At 45.9% G+C, this 18,643-nt stretch overlaps 1 protein-coding gene across 3 annotated transcripts in view; it reads right to left on the reverse strand.

Annotated features, from left to right (window-relative positions):
• The window catches only part of hacl1 (2-hydroxyacyl-CoA lyase 1), a 144,798-nt gene that overhangs the window by 74,930 nt on the left and 51,225 nt on the right, over window positions 1-18,643 (reverse strand). For all 3 annotated transcript variants that reach the window (XM_038797804.1, XM_038797803.1, XM_038797805.1), the window contains 2 exons: window positions 17,928-18,040; window positions 3,564-3,699 (listed from right to left, as the gene is read on the reverse strand). In XM_038797804.1, coding sequence (XP_038653732.1) covers window positions 3,564-3,699; window positions 17,928-18,040 — 249 coding nt within the window. The remainder of the gene's footprint in view (window positions 1-3,563; window positions 3,700-17,927; window positions 18,041-18,643) is intronic.

Raw genomic sequence — 18,643 nt, forward strand, 5'->3', positions numbered from 1 at the left:
TATAGGACCAATGCTCGCTTTGTTAACTTAACCTAATTAAATATCTATACAAACTCTTCCTATCTGTCTCAATATTTCAAATTCGCTCTAACTAGCCCAAACTCTTTTTCCCTCCTTATTCATCTTTTAGTCATTTTAGAAGAGGGGAGGGTTCCCGCTCTAAAAACCCTATCAGAGGCACCATTGGCTGCCTGCAATGAAGTTATAATTCAAAAGGCCAGAGCTGGTAGGGTCATCGCTAGTAGGAAACTCCGTGTAGAATCCGACGGGCGAGAAACACTCATAGGACGCATGGTAGGATACACAGATCTATGTCCACCGCACCCACACCGATACCCGTATCTGCTCCTCTTCTGACACCGGTCCAGCTGCTCCTGATCAGGTATACCCCCCCCCCTGGGAAAACCCCTTCAATGCCAGAACGCCGACACCAGGCAAAACAGACAAAGAGTTCTATGGATCGGCCAATGACATGGACATTCTCCGGACTTGCGGGTCAGGGGTGTTATGATCCCCTGGGAAGTGAGGGAGTGTGCACCATCCGATTCCCATAACTCATAACGAGTATGAACTCCTCCTGTAACTAAACAAAAAACAGGCCCATCGGATTTCCCAGGTTTTGTTGGTCAGCTTCTTCATCCCCCTCTTAAATGTTTGGACCACCCGTTCAGCCAGTCCGTTTGAGGCCGGGTGATACGTGGCCACGAATGCCTCAAACTCGCACGAAAGCAACTCGGTTGTTGGAGACCAGTAACTCCGGGATACCATGTGTGTTGAAAGTGTAGCGCAGGGGGTCCACAGTGGCCCTTGTGGCCATTGCCTGTATCCTGTAGACATTGAGCCATTTTGAGTTAACGTCTACAATGATCAGGAACATTGATACCTGAAAAGGACCAGCAAAGTCTATGTGAAGGCTCAACCATGGTTGGCCCGGCCATTCTCAAGGGTGCAACGGCACAGCAGGTGGATTTTTCTGGTGTTCCAGGCGTAGCCCGCATCGTTGGGCCAGCTTCTTTATATCCGTGTCACTGCCCGCCGACCAGACAAAACTGCGGTCGGACATCTTCATCTTGTCCGTTATGGAGGTCCTCTAGTCAGGTGGCTCGCCCACGTTTTGGGATGAGCATCCTGATTCCCCAAAGGAGGACACTGTCCTCCACGCTGAACTCCGGAATTTTGGACGTGTAGACCTTCAAATCATCAGGTTACGTTCTGTGCTGTGACCCATACAGCACCATGTGATTGATCCGCGATAACTGCGGGTCCGTCCGGGTCCAACCCTATATTCGGGCCGCCGTATCCAACAATGAGTCAATAAAATGGACTGCAGCTGCCACCTCCTTTGCAGAGGGGGGCTGTCGGTGGCCCACGGAGGGAGAGGTGACTTAGCGTGGAGGCATGCGGGAGCTTCACACCAGGATGGTGTTCCAAGGTGTACTCATATGCTTCCAGCAATAGGACTCAATGCAGGATCCTGGCGGACGCGATCAGGTGAATTGCTCGGTCTTCTTTGAATAGGCCCAATAATGGTTTATGGTCAGTGTAAACTGTGAAAGTGTGTCTGTAAACGTATTGATAGATCTGACAGACTCCAAAGACGACCGCCAAACCTGACTTTTTGAGCTGTGCATAATTACGCTCAGCGGTGAGCATGCGAATGCGGTCGATCGTTCTGATCCATCGGCCATGCAGTGGGCGAGGATCGCGCCCACCCCATAAGGGGACATGTCACATGTCAACAGCGGGGTCAAAGTGCGTTAGTAGTTCCATGGACGGCAGCTGCCATTTTACCGTGTCAAATCCCAGCTGATGAGACTGTGTCCAGTCCCATGGTTGACCTTTCTTTAGCAAGAGGTGGAGGGGACTGAAGAGGGTTGCCAGGTTCGGGCTGAATTTCCCATAATAATTTACTCATCTGAGAATAGTGTGTAATTCAGTTCTGTCTGGCCACCGGGTACGGGGGCCAGTTTAATCACCCACACCTTGTCCTCTACAGGGTGAAACCCGTTCTGGTCCACTCAGTACTCCAAATAAGCGGCCTTGGGTAATGAAAAAGACATTTGTCCCACTGGAGGCGGACGCCTGCTTGCTCAAAACAGCGGAGGACCATGGTCAGGTTTGTCTTTTGTGCCTGGCCGGACGCCCCGGTGATGAGGACATGGCCCAAGTAGACGGCCACCCTGGGTAAACCCCGCAGGATTTTCTCTATCACACCTGGAAAATAGTGCAAGCGGACGAGACCCCAAATGGCAATCGGGTACATTCGTATAAACCCCTGTAGGTGTTCACGGTAACGAACCGGCGGGAGTCCAGGTCCAGTATTAACTGTAGTATTACAGTATTAACGTTTTGTGAACTTTCGTCCTCCACTTACCTTTGCATAGAGGCCCTCGATGCGGGGGATTGGGTATTGGCCCAAACAGGAAACGCGGTTCACCGTCATCTTATAGTCCCCACAGAGACATGTGGAACCATCTGGTTTGAGGCCTGGCACCACTGGAGAATTGCCGGGTCTGTGGCCACGCGTGTACATGGCCACAACCTGCAGCGATCGCACTGTACAACATGGCATGGCCGTGCACGGACCCAGATAGTGCCCCCTGGACACCCCCGGGCCACTCTGCCATCAGTCCCCCCAGCCCTCGCCAAAGCCCCCCAGGCCAGTGGCACGACTGTGATGATGCTGGACACAGTCCACAGCTGCCACACCAGGTTCCTGACCGCTGAGACCACACGACCCTCGTGCAGTCAAGAACTCGGCCTATCGGGGGCAGAGCATTGGGTGAGGGCCTTCAGGTAACGTCCTGAGGCCATCCCAACACCATCCGACATGCAATTTTGGAGGGGGCGGCGCATCCAAAAAACAGGCACCGCGCCCCCGATTCCAACGTAAAAAGGGATTCTCCGCCTGATCGGCGATTACGAAATCGGCGTCAGGGAACGGAGAATCCCACCCATGGTGTTTGTTTTTGTTTTTTTTTTAATTTAGAGTACCCAATTCATTTTTTCCAATTAAGGAGCAATTTAGCGAGGCCAATCCACCTAGCCTGCACATCTTTGGGTTGTGGGGTGGAGACCCACGCAAACACGGGGAGAATGTGCAGACTCCACATAGACAGTGACCCAGAGCTGGGAACGAACCTGGGACCTCGGTGCCGTGATGCAGCAGTGCTAACCACTGCGCCACCCTGTGCCCTCATGGTGTTTTTTTTAAGACACTGATCAGTGTAGGAAGTTCTGCAAAAGATAGTTTTAGTCTGTCAATCTCAATATGGTTTTGTGGGGAAGATAGATGCTTCAGTCGTCGTAGGATTGAGTGATGTATAGAAACCTGAAGTAGGTGAGATAAAGCTAATGATATTGCAGATTGACAATAATGAAGGTGTTTGTAACAGTAAATGGATGGTGTAATTAAAAATGCAATTTATGGGGAAAAGACATTTGCAATGGAAATTGAATTACGCTAAAACAAGAAGTTTTGATAGATTCACTATTTGAAATGTAGTGCCCAGAGATATTTTTTCAAACTTTGACAAGACATCAGCTTCATTTCGAACACAAACCTGGACCTGGCTGCAGAAACACAGTTGGGATGGTTGTCCGGTACCACACCTTTCCCCATTGGAGTAGGCAGAAATGGTAATCCGCACCTCGTTATCAGCTTTCTGATATTATCTTCAGCACGAGAATAGGCTGCACCTTTAAGAAATGAAAGCCACATATCTATAATGTTATGTCTGTCTCCGGGGACAAATGTTTCCGATATAATCGTGAAAGAAAATATCTTGCTGCAATTCAGAGATTCTTTTCCTATTAATCCTATATTCTGTGGTCTTCAGACCTTCATATTAATTTGTTACTCCTCTCTGTATACTTTAGAATCAATACAATTTGCAAGTTGCTTCAGATGAATAAAGAACGGTTTTAAATTAACTTATTGTGGAATTATAGAATGGTGACAGCATATCCAAAACAGGCCAGCTCTCTGCGAGAGCATTTTAATAAGTCCCAACCCCTCGCCCTTACCCCTCGCCTTGCAATTCTTTCTCTTCAGTGTTTATCCAATTACCTTTTGACAGCCATAATTGAATCTGCCTCCATCATCCTTTCAGACAGTGCTTTCCAGATCCTAACCACTCGCTGAGTAAAATTGTTTTCCTCCTGTCAGCATTGATTCTTTTGCCAAACGCTGTAAATGTGTGTGCTCTGCTTCTTGACCCTTCCACCAGAGGGAACACCTTTCCTCTATCTGTTCTGTCCATGATGGCACTTGGGTGCACCTCTGAGAGGGAGCAGGGAAGTAAGCACCACCATCTCAAGGTGGCACCAGATAATCCAAGGGGACAGAGCTTGCTGCCCAGCTCTGGAGGGTTCAATTGGGTTGGGGGGGTAAGCGGGTAACTGGGGTGAGCTGGTGTGTGTTGTCCTGAAGCTTGCTGCCTGTGTCATTTAAATATTGTTAAGAGCATTGTGTCAGTCTGCTGCCTATATTGTTAGTAAAGTTTAATGAGCACTGAGTTAGTCACTGTCAGTGGCATCGGGGTATGTGGTGGCTGTGGGTACACAGCTCATAAGGTGGGAGAAGCGTGTGATGAGACTGAAGGGGGAGGGTGCATGAGACCCCGAAAAAGAAAGCAGGACTGGGAGGACAATGGATATTGAAGTTAAGGGGCTGCAACACCAACCTGACTCTCTCTCCCGTTCATCCCTTGTAGCTTACCGATCAAGATCAGTATGGAGCCAGTGGAGCTGGCAATTCTGCTCATTACAGTGCGTCGGTATTAGGAAGGGGGGATTCGGAAGGGCTGGTCATTTCCAGGCTCTCCTGAATGAAAGGCGCGGGAGGTGCTCCAGCAGTTCCTCCACCCTCAGGTAGCTCGTGGGCCCCTGGGTTATGCCCTGGGACAGAGCAGCAGCTGGAGTGAGCTGCAGAAGCCTCAACATCATCTCCTGGAGGCTTGCCATTGTCAGGATGATGGTGTCGAACTTTAGCCATGGTCCTGAGCAACTGATCCATGCCTCAGACTTCTGCGGTCATGGATTTGACATCATGCCCCAGGCTTTCCACTGCGGCCACCGCTCTTGCAGTGTTGGCACGACTGCCACACATCGCTGGCACCATTTCCTGTGACAGGAGACTTTGGGACTCCTTGTTTTGGCCTTGCAGTTGCAAGAATGTTGCTGATAACCCCTCCTGGTATTCCCGGCTCTGTCTTTGCTTCTCAAGCAGCTGAGGGATGAACTTGTCCAGAAGCATGGCACCTGGCTGGGGAACAGCTTTGCCTGGGATCCAGCAGATCTCTGACTGTTCAATCTTAGAGATGTTCCTATCTCCATCTGATTTTCATCAGAAGCTGTGTGGTGCGCAACAGAAAGTGACGGAGACGCCTGTCTGCTAAGTTCGTCCACCGAGGTGTGCATCTCTGCAATATTGAATGGCGTGCCTGAAAGCTATGGTGCTTCATCCATCTCCCCCTCTGTGGTACTTTTGAGGGTGAACAGTTAAGCACTGATGGTCAATGGGTCAGGCCCTCTGATTTATGTTCCTGCAAGACAAGGGACATGGTTTTGCTACATGGTCTGGTCAAGGGATAGACAACAAAGCACTAACATAAGACCGGTCAACTAGATGAAGGTGGCTTCTCACTTTTCTCCAGAAGGCCAACCTCACTAGTGAAGGCCGACTCAGGTTACTCCCCTGGTAATGCTTGGTGGGTCAGCAATTGATGACAACAGGCATGCATGGGCACTGTGCCTAAGCAGGAATGGTTCTGATCATGAGTGCCAGAGGGGTTTGAGGATGATACAGGGAAGTCGGTTTCTGGGAACGTGCAAGGTGGCCAGGTAACATTCCGGAACAAGAGAAGGGTGGCGTGCCAAGAGGAGACAAGGAGCACTTACTCTTGCTGATCATAGTAGATCATTAATCTTCTTCCCATCATTGCACTCCCATCCTCTTGGTCAGGCTGCTGGCACTAACCAGTGCTGCCACTGTCTCCCAGTTGGGGTTATAAACATCTTGGAGTTAAGTGCTTTCCCTTCCTCTTTTTCTCAGCAGAAAGCACTTAACTGATTTGGTGTGATCAGAGATGTCAATTACAGCTAGATGTTTTTAAACATTGGGATTAGTTTCACAGCAGATATCTGAGATCCATTCATGCTTGAAAGGAAATGAAAATAGTCAATCCAAACATCTGGCTGTCTCGAAGCTGTGAATTACAGGCTACTAAAAGCTATTTCTCTTAGAAGTGAATAAAAGCCTAACAGATGAAAGGAACTGAGGGGGGTCCAAAGCCTTGTGATGTGGTTTTGGCTTTCTATTAAGTTGCTGCTGCGGCTTTCTAAACATCTGTCTGGGGCAGCAGGTGTAAGGCACAGGTGAGTGAAAAAGCAGTGATTTTTATTCCCACTGTTTCTGCCCCAACTACTCTTTAGCTGCCAGGCAGGTGTAACTGATTGTGGGGGGGGGGGGGTTCTCTGACATATGGGAAACCCTGTTCTGAGGGATTTCAGTGCTATGGGGTTACTCTGCTATCGGTAGTTTCTGGTGGGGTCTCTGGTGCGATCTCTAGTGAGGATATCAGATGGGAGTCTGGGGTCTCTGGTGGAAGGTCTGATGGGGGCCTCTGGTGGGGGTCTTTGGTGGGGAGAGGTCAGTGGGGGGGGGGGGAAACAGGTCACCCTCATGTATGTGTTCTGTGTGGGGGGACCCAGCAATTCCTGTAGTTGGGGGGGTGGGGGAATGCCCCAACTTTTTGGAGGGGGCAGGACTTGTTTTGCGGGAAGGGGCAGACAGCCATCAGACTTCACTATAGGTGGCAACCGGATAGCGGGATTCGTGACAGAGTCCCTTGCAATCCATAAATTTGCATGACATGGGACACTGAATTGTTCTGAGCGTTGCTCCCAACACCAGCATGAAACAGAAGCGATTCAGCTCTGGTGGGAGAACATAGGGCCCGATTCTCCGATCGCGGGACAGAGTGTCCGCGCCATTACGTTTCTCTGGCTCGGTGTGCCCATAGTCTCCCAAACGGAGAATCCTGCTCTCTGGCTGGCATCCCTGCAATTTCCAGCCTTACTTCCCTCAGTATCCTCAAATGTATTCCATCCAGCCATGGCGACTTATCAATGTTAAGTACAAGTCTTTCTAGTGCTTCCTCTTTTTCAATTTTTAGCCCACCAAGTATCACAATGCCTCCTCTTTCACCATGACTTTGGCAGCTCCTTCTTTTGTAAAGACAGATGTAAAGTATCACATCTAGTACTTGTCTTGCACTGAGCCACACATGTGCAAGTTAAATGCACTTTAACTGCTTTTAAAACATTTTGTCAGTTGCATCTTAAACACATACCCAATATGTGTTGGCAAGCAAAAGAGAAGATGCTGGAAAATCTGAGCAGGTCTGGCAGCATCTGTAGGGATACAAAAGAGCTAACGTTTCGAGTCGAATTACTCTTTGTAAAAACTACCGCACTCCAACTACCACACTCATGTGTCGCCAAGCAGTCTGACAAGTTAGAAAGAGAGCTGCAGAGAGATGGTGGTGAAGCAGATCAGTATCATCAGGGTACACGTCGAACCTGATGTTGTGTATTTGGGTGATATTGCCGAGTGGGAAAATGGGAAATAGGAGTGAGCCCAGGTCCTTCGAGGAACCCAGAGGTAGCGGTTCATGTGCAGAAGTAAACCCATTGAAGTCAGATCTCTGGCTATGATTGAATTGATGAGAATAGAACCAGGTGAGTAAGTGCCATTTAGTTGAGTAATCGAGGAAAGGTGTAGGGGGAGGATAATATGGCCAACCCCTTCAAAGACAGGTCAACAGGGCTGGGAGGCATAGATTAATAGGGTGATAGTCACATAAGATGTCATTTCTAATTTTGTTAAGATCCATTTCAGTACTGCTGCAGGGTCAGAAACCTAATTGGAGGGATCCAAACATGGAATTCGGGGAAAGTTGAGCTTGGGAAGTGACAACAGGTTCAAGGATTTTTTAATTTTAAAAAAATCTATCAACAATAAAATTGCAATAAATTTGCCAACTTGCTCATTTTGACTCTATCTTTGGTTTGAATTGTCTGTGTATATTTCCTCTTGTCTCCCTCTCCCTTTGGGACTTGGAGTTTGTGTACTGCTACCTTACTGGAATTTGCACCATTTTTCTTTTGACAGGAGGCCCAACAAGGTAACGGGTGACAGCGTCCAGCACCACACTGTGGTGCACAGCATAATTCAGAATACTGCTGCCACCTACTGCTCAAAGTGGAAGGGGCACAAAGCAGGCAATGCATGGATGGCCAGTATCACCAGACATTTCTTTTTAAAAGGACCTTCTCAATTTTTGGGTTTAAAAAATATCTCACAGATGCAATATGGAAATCAAATTTAAGGGGGAAAAATTGTCTCAGATCATATACCATCAAATTCTTCATGTTGCTGTCATTGCTGTCACTATTGAACAGAGAGCTTCCATTGTAAATTAAACTAACAGGTAGTGATTAAGCTACAAACAGAGTCTCACTTGGAGGTAATTTAGAATATATTGAGTAAAAGTATAAAGTACATCAGCAGCACTCAGTACATAACTACCCTGGATTAAGTAACAAATCTGTTTTATCTGTGTGGAGTCTGTTATCAGAATTACTTAACTGTAAAGAAAACTCCAGTCTTTTGTGAAGTCCAATAGGTTTAATATTAACAATCCTGCACCTGAAGACCAATCCCCTTCTCCATCCCATGATAAGTCACACACCTCATTTTAGGCTTTACTAATAGTATATAGGGTGGCATAGTGGTTAGCACTGTTGCCTCACAGCATCAGGGACCCAGGTTCAATTCCAGCCTCGGGTAACTGTCTGTGTGGAGTTTGCACATTCTCTCCGTGTCTGCGTGGATTTATTCCGGGTGCTCCGATTTCCTCCCAGTCAAAAGATGTGCAGGTTAGGTGGATTGGCTATGCTAAATTGCCCCTAGGTGGGGTTACGGGGATAGGGTGCGGGAGTGGGGTAAGGTTGCTCTTTCAGAGTATTGGTGCAGACTGGATGGGTCGAATGGCCTCCTTCTGCACTGTGGGGATCTATGATAATACAATGATGCATCACACTATAATCTACTACTGAGCGATTCCATGGGATGTTCAAGTGTTAAATAAAGAAAATAAACCAAAGGGAAGAAGCATTTTCCTTTTCTGAATAAATTTTCACATGGCTTTAGGGAACTGTATTATTAAAATGTATATCACAACCAAAAGATGCAGGAGGAATGAAGACACCCCATGCATTTATATGGTGCTTGTTTCTACTTAAAGATCTCAAAGTACTTCACAAAGTAAATTACTGTTGGGGTACACTGTTATGCAGGCATATATGCCAGCAACAGCCACAAAGAGCAGGTGAGCTAAATGGCCAGTTAATCTGTTTTGTTTGATGCTTTGAGTTGAGAAGAATGTTGGCCACAATACCAGAACATGTCCCTCCTTTCCTTTCAGAGCCAAGCCACTCAATCAACAGCATCTCGGTTTTACAGATCATTCAAAGAATGACATTTCCAACATTGCAGTGTTCCATCAGTACTCCACTGGATGATTAGCTTAGTTCAAGCATTTCAGTTAATGCTTGGTCAGTTGGCAGAATAAAGAGACACCAAGCTCAAGCAATGCAATGATCCAATAACTCCATATGTTACATTACAATAATCCTATATGTTGCATTACAATACTTCTATATGTAGCATTACAATAACTCTGTACGTTGCATTGTAATGGGTTAGCAAAAGCAACATTCAATAGTGATTTCAGATATTAACTAATCTATAAAGCTTTACCCATTTTTGAATATACTACACATTTTATTCCAGACATAGTTAAATACTACCCTGTTAATGTAAGCCTACTTGTGACAATAATGAAGATTATTATTAGTGGGAATTATAATAAAGTAACATTCCTGAGTTCTGCTCTCTCCTCTGTCAAGAACTCTGAATGGACATTAACAAATCAGGAATGATTTGAGTAGTGTTTCACTCATCTCAAAAGATAAAAGCGCAGAGCAAAGATATATATTTCTAAATCTTCCAGATTTGGCTCCGTTTTAATAGTCTTCTTCGGTGATCACTCACTAACGTGTGTGATTGTCCAAATGAGAAACTCTTGTTCCTGGTCATGGGTTCTGTGAGTTCTTGCATGTCTGATGAACTGATCATGCATCCACATCTTCGACCGTACACACGGCAGGTGTTTCCAGGGGGTGGAATCAGTCCTTGGACTCTAGCTGCTCAACTTTGTTCTTTTTTCTGAGCTGTTTCTTCATCGTCCACTGCTTCTGGCAGAGTTTGATGGACATAGAGGAGCAGATGAGCTGGTGATCTGTCCAGCAGTCATCTGCACTGGTCGTCGTTTTGGTGATGAGGGCTTCGTTTTGGTCTTGGGATCGGACGATGCTGTAGCCAATCATGTGCCAGTGCTTTGATGGTGGATGCCTCCAGGAAGTCTTGAACGTGTCTTTTTGGAGGAACAGTGTGACAGTGATGACAAACTGGTGTTCCGTGCATTTGGTGAGCAGGAGAAAGCCATTGGAGTCGCAATTCCCAACTCCTTCTTTTCCAATGCCTCCTTACCAGATTTGGGGGTAATTTCCAACCCTGGCGTTGAAGTCCCCAAGGTGGATGATATTATCTTCCGAAGGAATCTTGGACAGTATGGCGTCCAGGGTGTAGAAGCTTTCTTTGGCTCATCATTGGCATCAATTGTTCTGGTGTAGGCACTCACAACGGTTGTAGCTGGTTCTTGGCAAGTTGTAGACGGAGGGTCATGAGGGGCTCGTTGATGCAGTCAGGGAGCTCAGAGAGTCAATTGATGAGTTTGTTCTTGATGGCGAAATCAATTCCATGCGTCCTGGGTTGATCCTCTGGTTTTCCTCTCCAGAACAAGGTGCAGCCCTTCGCCAGCTCATTGGATCTCTTACAGGGCAGCGGAGTCAATGTTAAAATGCCTGAGTTCATGGACAACAAGGGCAGTTCACCCTGCCGGTCAATAGTTTTGCTCATTGTCCCTGAGGGTTTGTACATTCCAGGTTCCGAAGTTGAGTTTAACATTGATTTTCTGAACGCAGGTAGATGATCTGCTGGGAGCACTTTCCCAGCCAGGGTGGGGACGGAACAGACGATTTTTAGGGCACCGTTGCTCACCCTTTCCCCATGCGGGGTGAGCAGAGTGGATTCTGAAGCTGGTTGCTCAGTCGTGAAGAAAGCTGCCGAAAAGCTCTCCTGTTCCTATTTCAAACGCAAGACGACTGAATCAAACTCCACCGCCTATGTGCAAATCCAAAGCTAGGGACTTCCAGATCTCACAGTCCTGTCCCCGTCACCTCTTGCCAATCGCTGTAAGACTTGTCTGTGTGGGGGGTAGACAATGTCTGGGTAGACGCCTGGTGCAGTACATCTTTTAACGTGGGTATTCCACAGCACATCAGCAGACACATGGTCCTTGGCAGAGGCTAGGTCCAGTTCCAGTGACAAGACAACCTCGACAACTGGGGATCTTCCTACTGCTGCAGCCTTCAGACGCCAACGCAGCCGTCGATACCATGCGAGTATCCGCCATTGAGGACTTGTTTTGGATTGCACTTTGTCTGGGTCCTCCTCTCTGACCTTACCATCACGGGTGACCCTGCCAAGAGCTTAAGATTTCCGACGGCATTGTTCCCGGGATCAACTGAACGTTAAACCAGGAGCAATGCCTTCGGAGTCTTAAACACACTACAAGAACTTGAATATAAAATAATAAAGCATAGGTCTGACATCTGAGCTGTTGGAAGAGGAGCAATTTTCGAGCCTGGCTTACAGCAACAATTACTTTACAAAACTCAATGGAACTCAGCACTCCTATTTCCAGGAGTGAGAAAGAGCAAAAGTTATCCAATGTGTTTAGCGTTGTGGTTTAAACAGGATCTACAAATGATTTTACAAACCACACAACTCTTCATAATTTGATAGAAATCCCATGTCACATCAAGGGCCATCTTACACTGCAGAGTAACATAGAGATAAAGTTATAGAAAGAAAGAACAAAGAAAAGTACAGCACAGGAACAGGCCCCGTGGCCCTCCAAGCCTGTGCCAACCATGCTGCCTATCTAAACTAAATTCTTCTACATTTCCTGGGTCTGTATCCCTCTATTCCCATCCTATTCATGTATTTGCCAAGATGCTCCTTAAATGTCAATATCGTCCCTACTTCCACCACCTCCTCCGGCAGCGAGTTCCAGGCACCCACTACCCTCTGTGTAAAAAACTTGCCTCGTACATCTCCTCTAAAACTTGCCTGCGCAGCTTATACCTATGGCCCCTAGTAATTGACCCTTCTACCCTGGGAAAAAGCCTCTGACTATCCACTCAGACTACGTCCCTCATAATTTTGGAGACCTCTATCAGGTCGCCCCTCAACCTCCGTTGTTCAAGTGAGAACAAACCAAGTTTATTCAACTGCTCCTCATAGCTAATGCCCTCCATACCAGGCAACATCCTGGTAAATCTCTTCTGCACCCTCTCTAAAGCCTCCACATCCTTCTGGTAGTGTGGCAACCAGAATTGAACACTATACTCCAAGTGTGGCCTAACTAAGGTTCTATTCAGCTGTAACATGACTTGCCAATTCTTATACTCAATGCCCTGGTCAATGAAGGCAAGCATGCCGTATGCCTTCTTGACTACCTTCTCCACCTGTGTTGCCCCTTTCAGTGACCTGTAGACCTCTCTGACTTTCAATACTCTTGAGGGTTCTACCATTCACTGTATATTCCCTACCTGCATTAGACCTTCCAAAATGCATTACCTCACATTTGTCCGGATTAAAATCCATCTGCCATCTCTCTGCCCAAGTCTCCAAATGATCTAAATCCTGCTGTATCCTCTGACAGTCCTCATCGCTATCCGCAATTCCACCAACCTTTGTGTCGTCTGCAAACTTACTAATCAGACCAGTTACATTTTCCTCCAAATCATTTATATATACTACGAACAGCAAAGGTCCCAGCACTGATGCCTGCGGAACTAGTCACATCCCTCCAATCAGAAAAGCACCCTTCCATTGCTACTCTCTGCCTTCTATGACCTAGCCAGTTCTGTATCCATCTTGCCAGCTCAACCCTGATCCCGTGTGACTTCACCTTTTGCACCAGACTGCCATGAGGGACCTTGTCAAAGGCCTTACTGAAGTCCATATAGACAACATCCACTGCCCTACCTGCATCAATCATCTTTGTGACCTCTTCGAAAAGCTCTCAAGTTAGTGAGACACGACCTCCCCTTCACAAAATCATGCTGCTTCTCGCTAATACGTCCATTTGCTCCAAATGGGAGTAGATCCTGTCTCGAAGAATTATCTCCAGTAATTTCCCTACCACTGACATAAGGCTCACTGGCCTGTAGTTCCCAGGATTATCATTGCTACCCTTCTTAAACAAAGGAACAACATTAGCTATTTGCCAGTCCTCCGGGACATCACCTGAAGACAGTGAGGATCCAAAGATTTCTGTCAAGGCCTCAGCAATTTCCTCTCTAGCCTCCTTCAGTATTCTGGGGTTGATCCCATCAGGCCCTGGGGACTTATCTACCTTAATATTTTTCAAGACGCCCAACACCTCGTCTTTTTCGATCTCAATGTGAGATTGAAAAATTAGCTGCTCCGAGCAATGGGAACACGTGTTTCAGTAAATGTGGATGAGGATCCCTCCATCCTAGTATGCACACAAACAGAAAGTAAACAATGCTCACATTCACACAGGATGGAAGGTATCATCAACCTATCTATATGGAAAATAGGAAGGTCACCAAAACTTCAACTGAACTTTTTAACCTGCTGCATTGGTGATGGATTTTTAGTTTCTGTTTTCAAAATAGGAACAAGAATTGAGCCAGGATATAATTAATATTAAATTGCCCCCCCCTTAGTGTCCAAAGATGTGCAGGTTAGAGAGAGTTATGAGCACAGGGCGGGGGAGTGGGCTGAAGTAAAATGCTCTTTCATAGGATCGGTGGAGACTTGATGGACTGAATGGCCTCCTTCTGGACTGTTGGGATTCTATGGTATCGATTCAGATATTTACACATGTTGAATAGCAATAAAGTGGAAATTCAACTGGTATTCTGGCTTTGACAGCCAGAGCATAGATTTCCCAATCTGTGTGAAATGTACCAGGGTGCACAAGGCAAGAGCAACATGCTGAAACTGTTTGGTCGAAATTTTCTGGTTCCACCAACAGCAGCAGCAGCAGAGAGTGCAGACAATAGAAAAACCCGCTGACAGTGACAAGACTAAAAGATCCCGCCGTGGCCAATGATGGATCGCCTCTAACACTGCAAAACCGCGAAAATCCCTTCATCCTTGGAACCAAAGAGAAAGGCAGAGAGAGCTGAGTGTGGGAAGTGAACTGAGGATGGAGGGTGAACAATTAAGGAGGTTGACTGTGAAAAAATGGGTGTGAGATAAGAGGGCAAACAGACGAGGTTGAGTGTGCGAGCTGTCTGCTGAGATGGAGATTTGAGGAGGAGACTGGAGAGAAAAGGAAGTGTAGGACTGCAAGCTGTGTTGATCAGAGGAGCGCTGCACAGGAGAATGTCAGTTAGTTGAGAGTGTGATAGCTGTTCGATAAAAGCTGTAGGACACTCACCTTGCCAAGTCCCATGATGGTCATCAAACTTTTGCAGCACTGGATCCTGGTACAGGGCACCATACCGCCTTTGCTACATGCAATCACGCCTGCTTAGTGAAATTGGCTGTCTGGCCTCCTCAGAAAAGCAGACTTCTCTTCTGCCTTGCTACATCCAAAATGACCTCCAGGAACGAGTCTGAGACCAGGGTCCAGTCTTCCCATGTCTTGCCTCCATTCAGCATGAGCTTCATGCTGCCATCTACATCTTGAATGCTAAACTCAGAGCTGCCATTGTGAGCCCTGTTGGGGATTGCCACCTTTAACAGCTATAATGTCCCATCCTTGGCAACATGTTCATGAGTCTATTCCCCACACTCCCCAGAGTCGTAATGTGCTTTTTATATTTGGGCACCCAAAATTGCCACATTAAATTTGTCCTAACTAACATTTTGTATCAACTTATTAAATGGAATCATTCTCAGAAGATGATAAAGGCGTGACGTAATTGAAGCATGTAACATATTGAATGGCACAGACCAAGTAATATTCAAACAGGACCTTCAGATGATTTAGACTTTAGAAGAAAGTATATTTAAAACAGACGTTAGGAAAACAGTTCTCAGAATTCTGTCAGTTAAGCTATTGAATCAAATATGTTTCAGGAGTTTGAGATACAGTTGGAAACTAGGATAGGTGAACAGAAATGCTTGGGGAATAAACTCAGAATCCAATATCTTTTTCTCATCCTTGTCTTTGTGCCTATGTTCTGATGAGTCCCATCACGATTACAGAAATCGGCTCATCTCCCCAATCAATTTTAGTTCCCTTGCTCCTCCGTGTATTTTAAATAATCTTGGTCTCTCCGCTCATATTAGCCCAGAAGACTGGAAGTTGAAAACGCAAGGCGTATTTGCCACTACTCGAATAAAGACCAGAGGAAAATGCAATGGTGAATTCCACACATGTCCTATGACCCATACTTTGCATACTTCATACTTTGCATCAGTATTCATCAAAGAGAAGGAATTGGTGGATGTTGAGTCTGGAGAAGGGTGTGTAGATAGCCTGGGTCACATTGAGATCGAAAAAGGCGAGGTGTTGGGCGCTTGAAAAATATTAAGGTAGATAAGTCCCCAGGGCCTGATGGGATCAACCCCAAAATACTGAAGGAGGCTAGAGGGGAAATTGCTGAGGCCTTGACAGAAATCTTTGGATACTCACTGTCTTCAGGTGATGTCCCGGAGGAGTGGCAAATAGCCAATGTTATTCCTTTGTTTAAGAAGGGTAGCAAAGATAGTCCAGGGAACTACAGGCCGGTGAGCCTTACGTCAGTGGTAGGGAAATTACTGGAGAGAATTCATCGAGACAGGATCTACTCCCATTTGGAAGCAAATGGACGTATTAGTGAGAAGCAGCATGATTTTGTGAAGGGGAGGTTGTGTCTCACTAACTTGATAAGAATTTTTCGAAGAGGTCACAAAGATTATTGATGCAGGTAAGGCAGTGGATGTTGTCTATATGGACTTCAGTAAGGCCTTTGACAAGGTCCCTCATGGTAGACTGGTACAAAAGGTGAAGTCGCATGGGATCAGGGTTGAGCTGGCAAGGTGGATATGAACTGGCTAGGTCATAGAAGGCAGAGAGTAGCAATGGAAGGGTGCTTTTCTAATTGGAGGGCTGTGACTAGTGGTGTTCCGCAGGGATCAGTGCTGGGACCTTTGCTGTTCGTAGTATATATAAATGATTTGGAGGACAATATAACTGGTCTGATTAGTAACTTTGCAGACGACACAAAGGTAGGTGGAATTGCGGATAGCGATGAGGACTGTCAGAGGATACAGCAGGATTTAGATTGTTTGGAGACTTGGGCGGAGAGATGGCAGATTGAGTTTAATCCGGACAAATGTGAAGTAATGCATTTTGGAAGGTCTAATGCAGGTAGGGAATATACAATGAATGGTAGAACCCTCAAGAGTATTGAAAGTCAGAGAGATCTAGGTGTACAGGTCCACAGGTCACTGAAAGGGGCAACACAGGTGGAGAAGGTAGTCAAGAAGGCATACTGCATGCTTGCCTTCATTGACCAGGGCATTGAGTATAAGAATTGTTGCAGCTATATAGAACCTTAGTTAGGCCACACTTGGAGTATAGTGTTCAATTCTGGTTGCCACACTACCAGAAGGATGTGGAGGCTTTAGAGAGGGTGCAGAAGAGATTTACCAGGATGTTGCCTGGTATGGAGGGCATTAGCTACGAGGAGCAGTTGAATAAACTTGGTTTGTTCTCACTTGAACAACGGAGGTTGAGGGGCGACCTGATAGAGGTCTCCAAAATTATGAGGGACGTAGTCTGAGTGGATAGTCAGAGGCTTTTTCCCAGGGTAGAGGGGTCAATTACTAGGGGGCATAGGTTTAAGTTGCAAGGGGCAGAGGAGATGTACGAGGTAATTTTTTTTTACACAGAGGGTAGTGGTGCCTGTAACTCGCTGCCGGAGGAGGTGGTGGAAGCAGGAACGAAAGTGACATTTAAGGGGGATCTTGACAAATACATGAATAGGATGGGAATAGAGGGATACGGACCCCGGAAGTGTCGAAGATTTTAGTTTACACGGGCAGCATGGTTGGCACGGGCTTGGAGGGCCGAAGGGCCTGTTACTGTGCTGTACTTTTCTTTGTTCTTTGACCCAAATTACTAACCTCTCTGCGGCGAAAGTTAATACTATTTCTTGCTGTTTGGTTACATGTGTGTGTATGTGGGATGATCTCCTTTCTGCGGCCATTCTTTCTCTTTTTCTCAAGTTATCCAATGCTTCAATGAAACAGCTATTAAGGCTGCATGTTTGATCGCCCTCCAGCACAGGACAGCTGCAAACACCAGCAGACAAGAATTTTAAACAGTGAGTCAGAATGGGGCAGGAAGTTCTTGGATGCTGTCACATTCCAGCTTACGGCGTACCATTAATACTACACTAGATGTGAGGCTAAAACTAACATAAAGAATAATTTGTCTTGCCACAACACTGAATTCCTTAATATCTAAAACATAACAGTGCATTTCACCCTTGCATCCAGAAGTCACGCCCAACAATGCAATCCCAATAAATATTAGGCAGAGGCATTTTTTAAAATACCACAAACATTTTACATTTCTGGTTTGTAAAAATGCTGTCCAAATGTTATCTGTAAGGACTAAGCATTTGATTTCTCTCATGTGTTAAATGAAAAGCATAGATCTTAACATTTTCATTTAAAAACATTCTAATTTTCATGTCCGTACCTTTGCCAAGAATTACAAGGGGTCTCTTGGCATTTTTAACAATCAAAGCTGCTTCTTGCACTGCTTGAGGCTCTGCCATGGATACTGGAGCACGGAGACAACAAGGAACAGTTCTATATGGAGAAAGACAATTAGATGGATTCTCTCAGCTCTTATCTTACAGCTGCATGGTACAATGACAAGCTTCTACGTTGATAATGTAGAACAAGCACTCACTACGGTTTTAGAAGTGCACATTTCATCGGGAAATAAATCAACTTCACTTATATGATTTGTATCAAGAACAAAAAAGGCATTCAATGCGCATGTGATTTATTTGGGTCAGCAGTGCAGCTTATCGTAAAAGTCAGGAGAAAAAAATAATTTTATCATTGTTCAGTGTTGCTTTCCAAAGTCATAAATTAAGGATATGTAGGAACTATCCTAAATAGGTTGTACAGAGATTCTGTACAGAGGTTCTGTAGTCATGCACCAAGTCATGTCCTGCTTCTGAGCTAGAAGCTCAGAGTTCATGTTCCGTTGCAGGACTTGATGGCCATGGAAAATTTGTTCAGAATGCAGTCGAACAGTTTGATTATCAATCTGCAAATCCTTCCAACATATACCAATGGCAGGTGGTAGGAGCAGGAGGCAGTAAGAGCAGAAGAGATTCCTTACAAACTATTGAAGAGAAATGTCAATATCCCAAAACATGCTCTCACTGAATTTAAACCTCT

The sequence above is a fragment of the Scyliorhinus canicula genome, chromosome 5, assembly GCF_902713615.1.
Source record: "Scyliorhinus canicula chromosome 5, sScyCan1.1, whole genome shotgun sequence".
Taxonomy (NCBI): domain Eukaryota; kingdom Metazoa; phylum Chordata; class Chondrichthyes; order Carcharhiniformes; family Scyliorhinidae; genus Scyliorhinus; species Scyliorhinus canicula.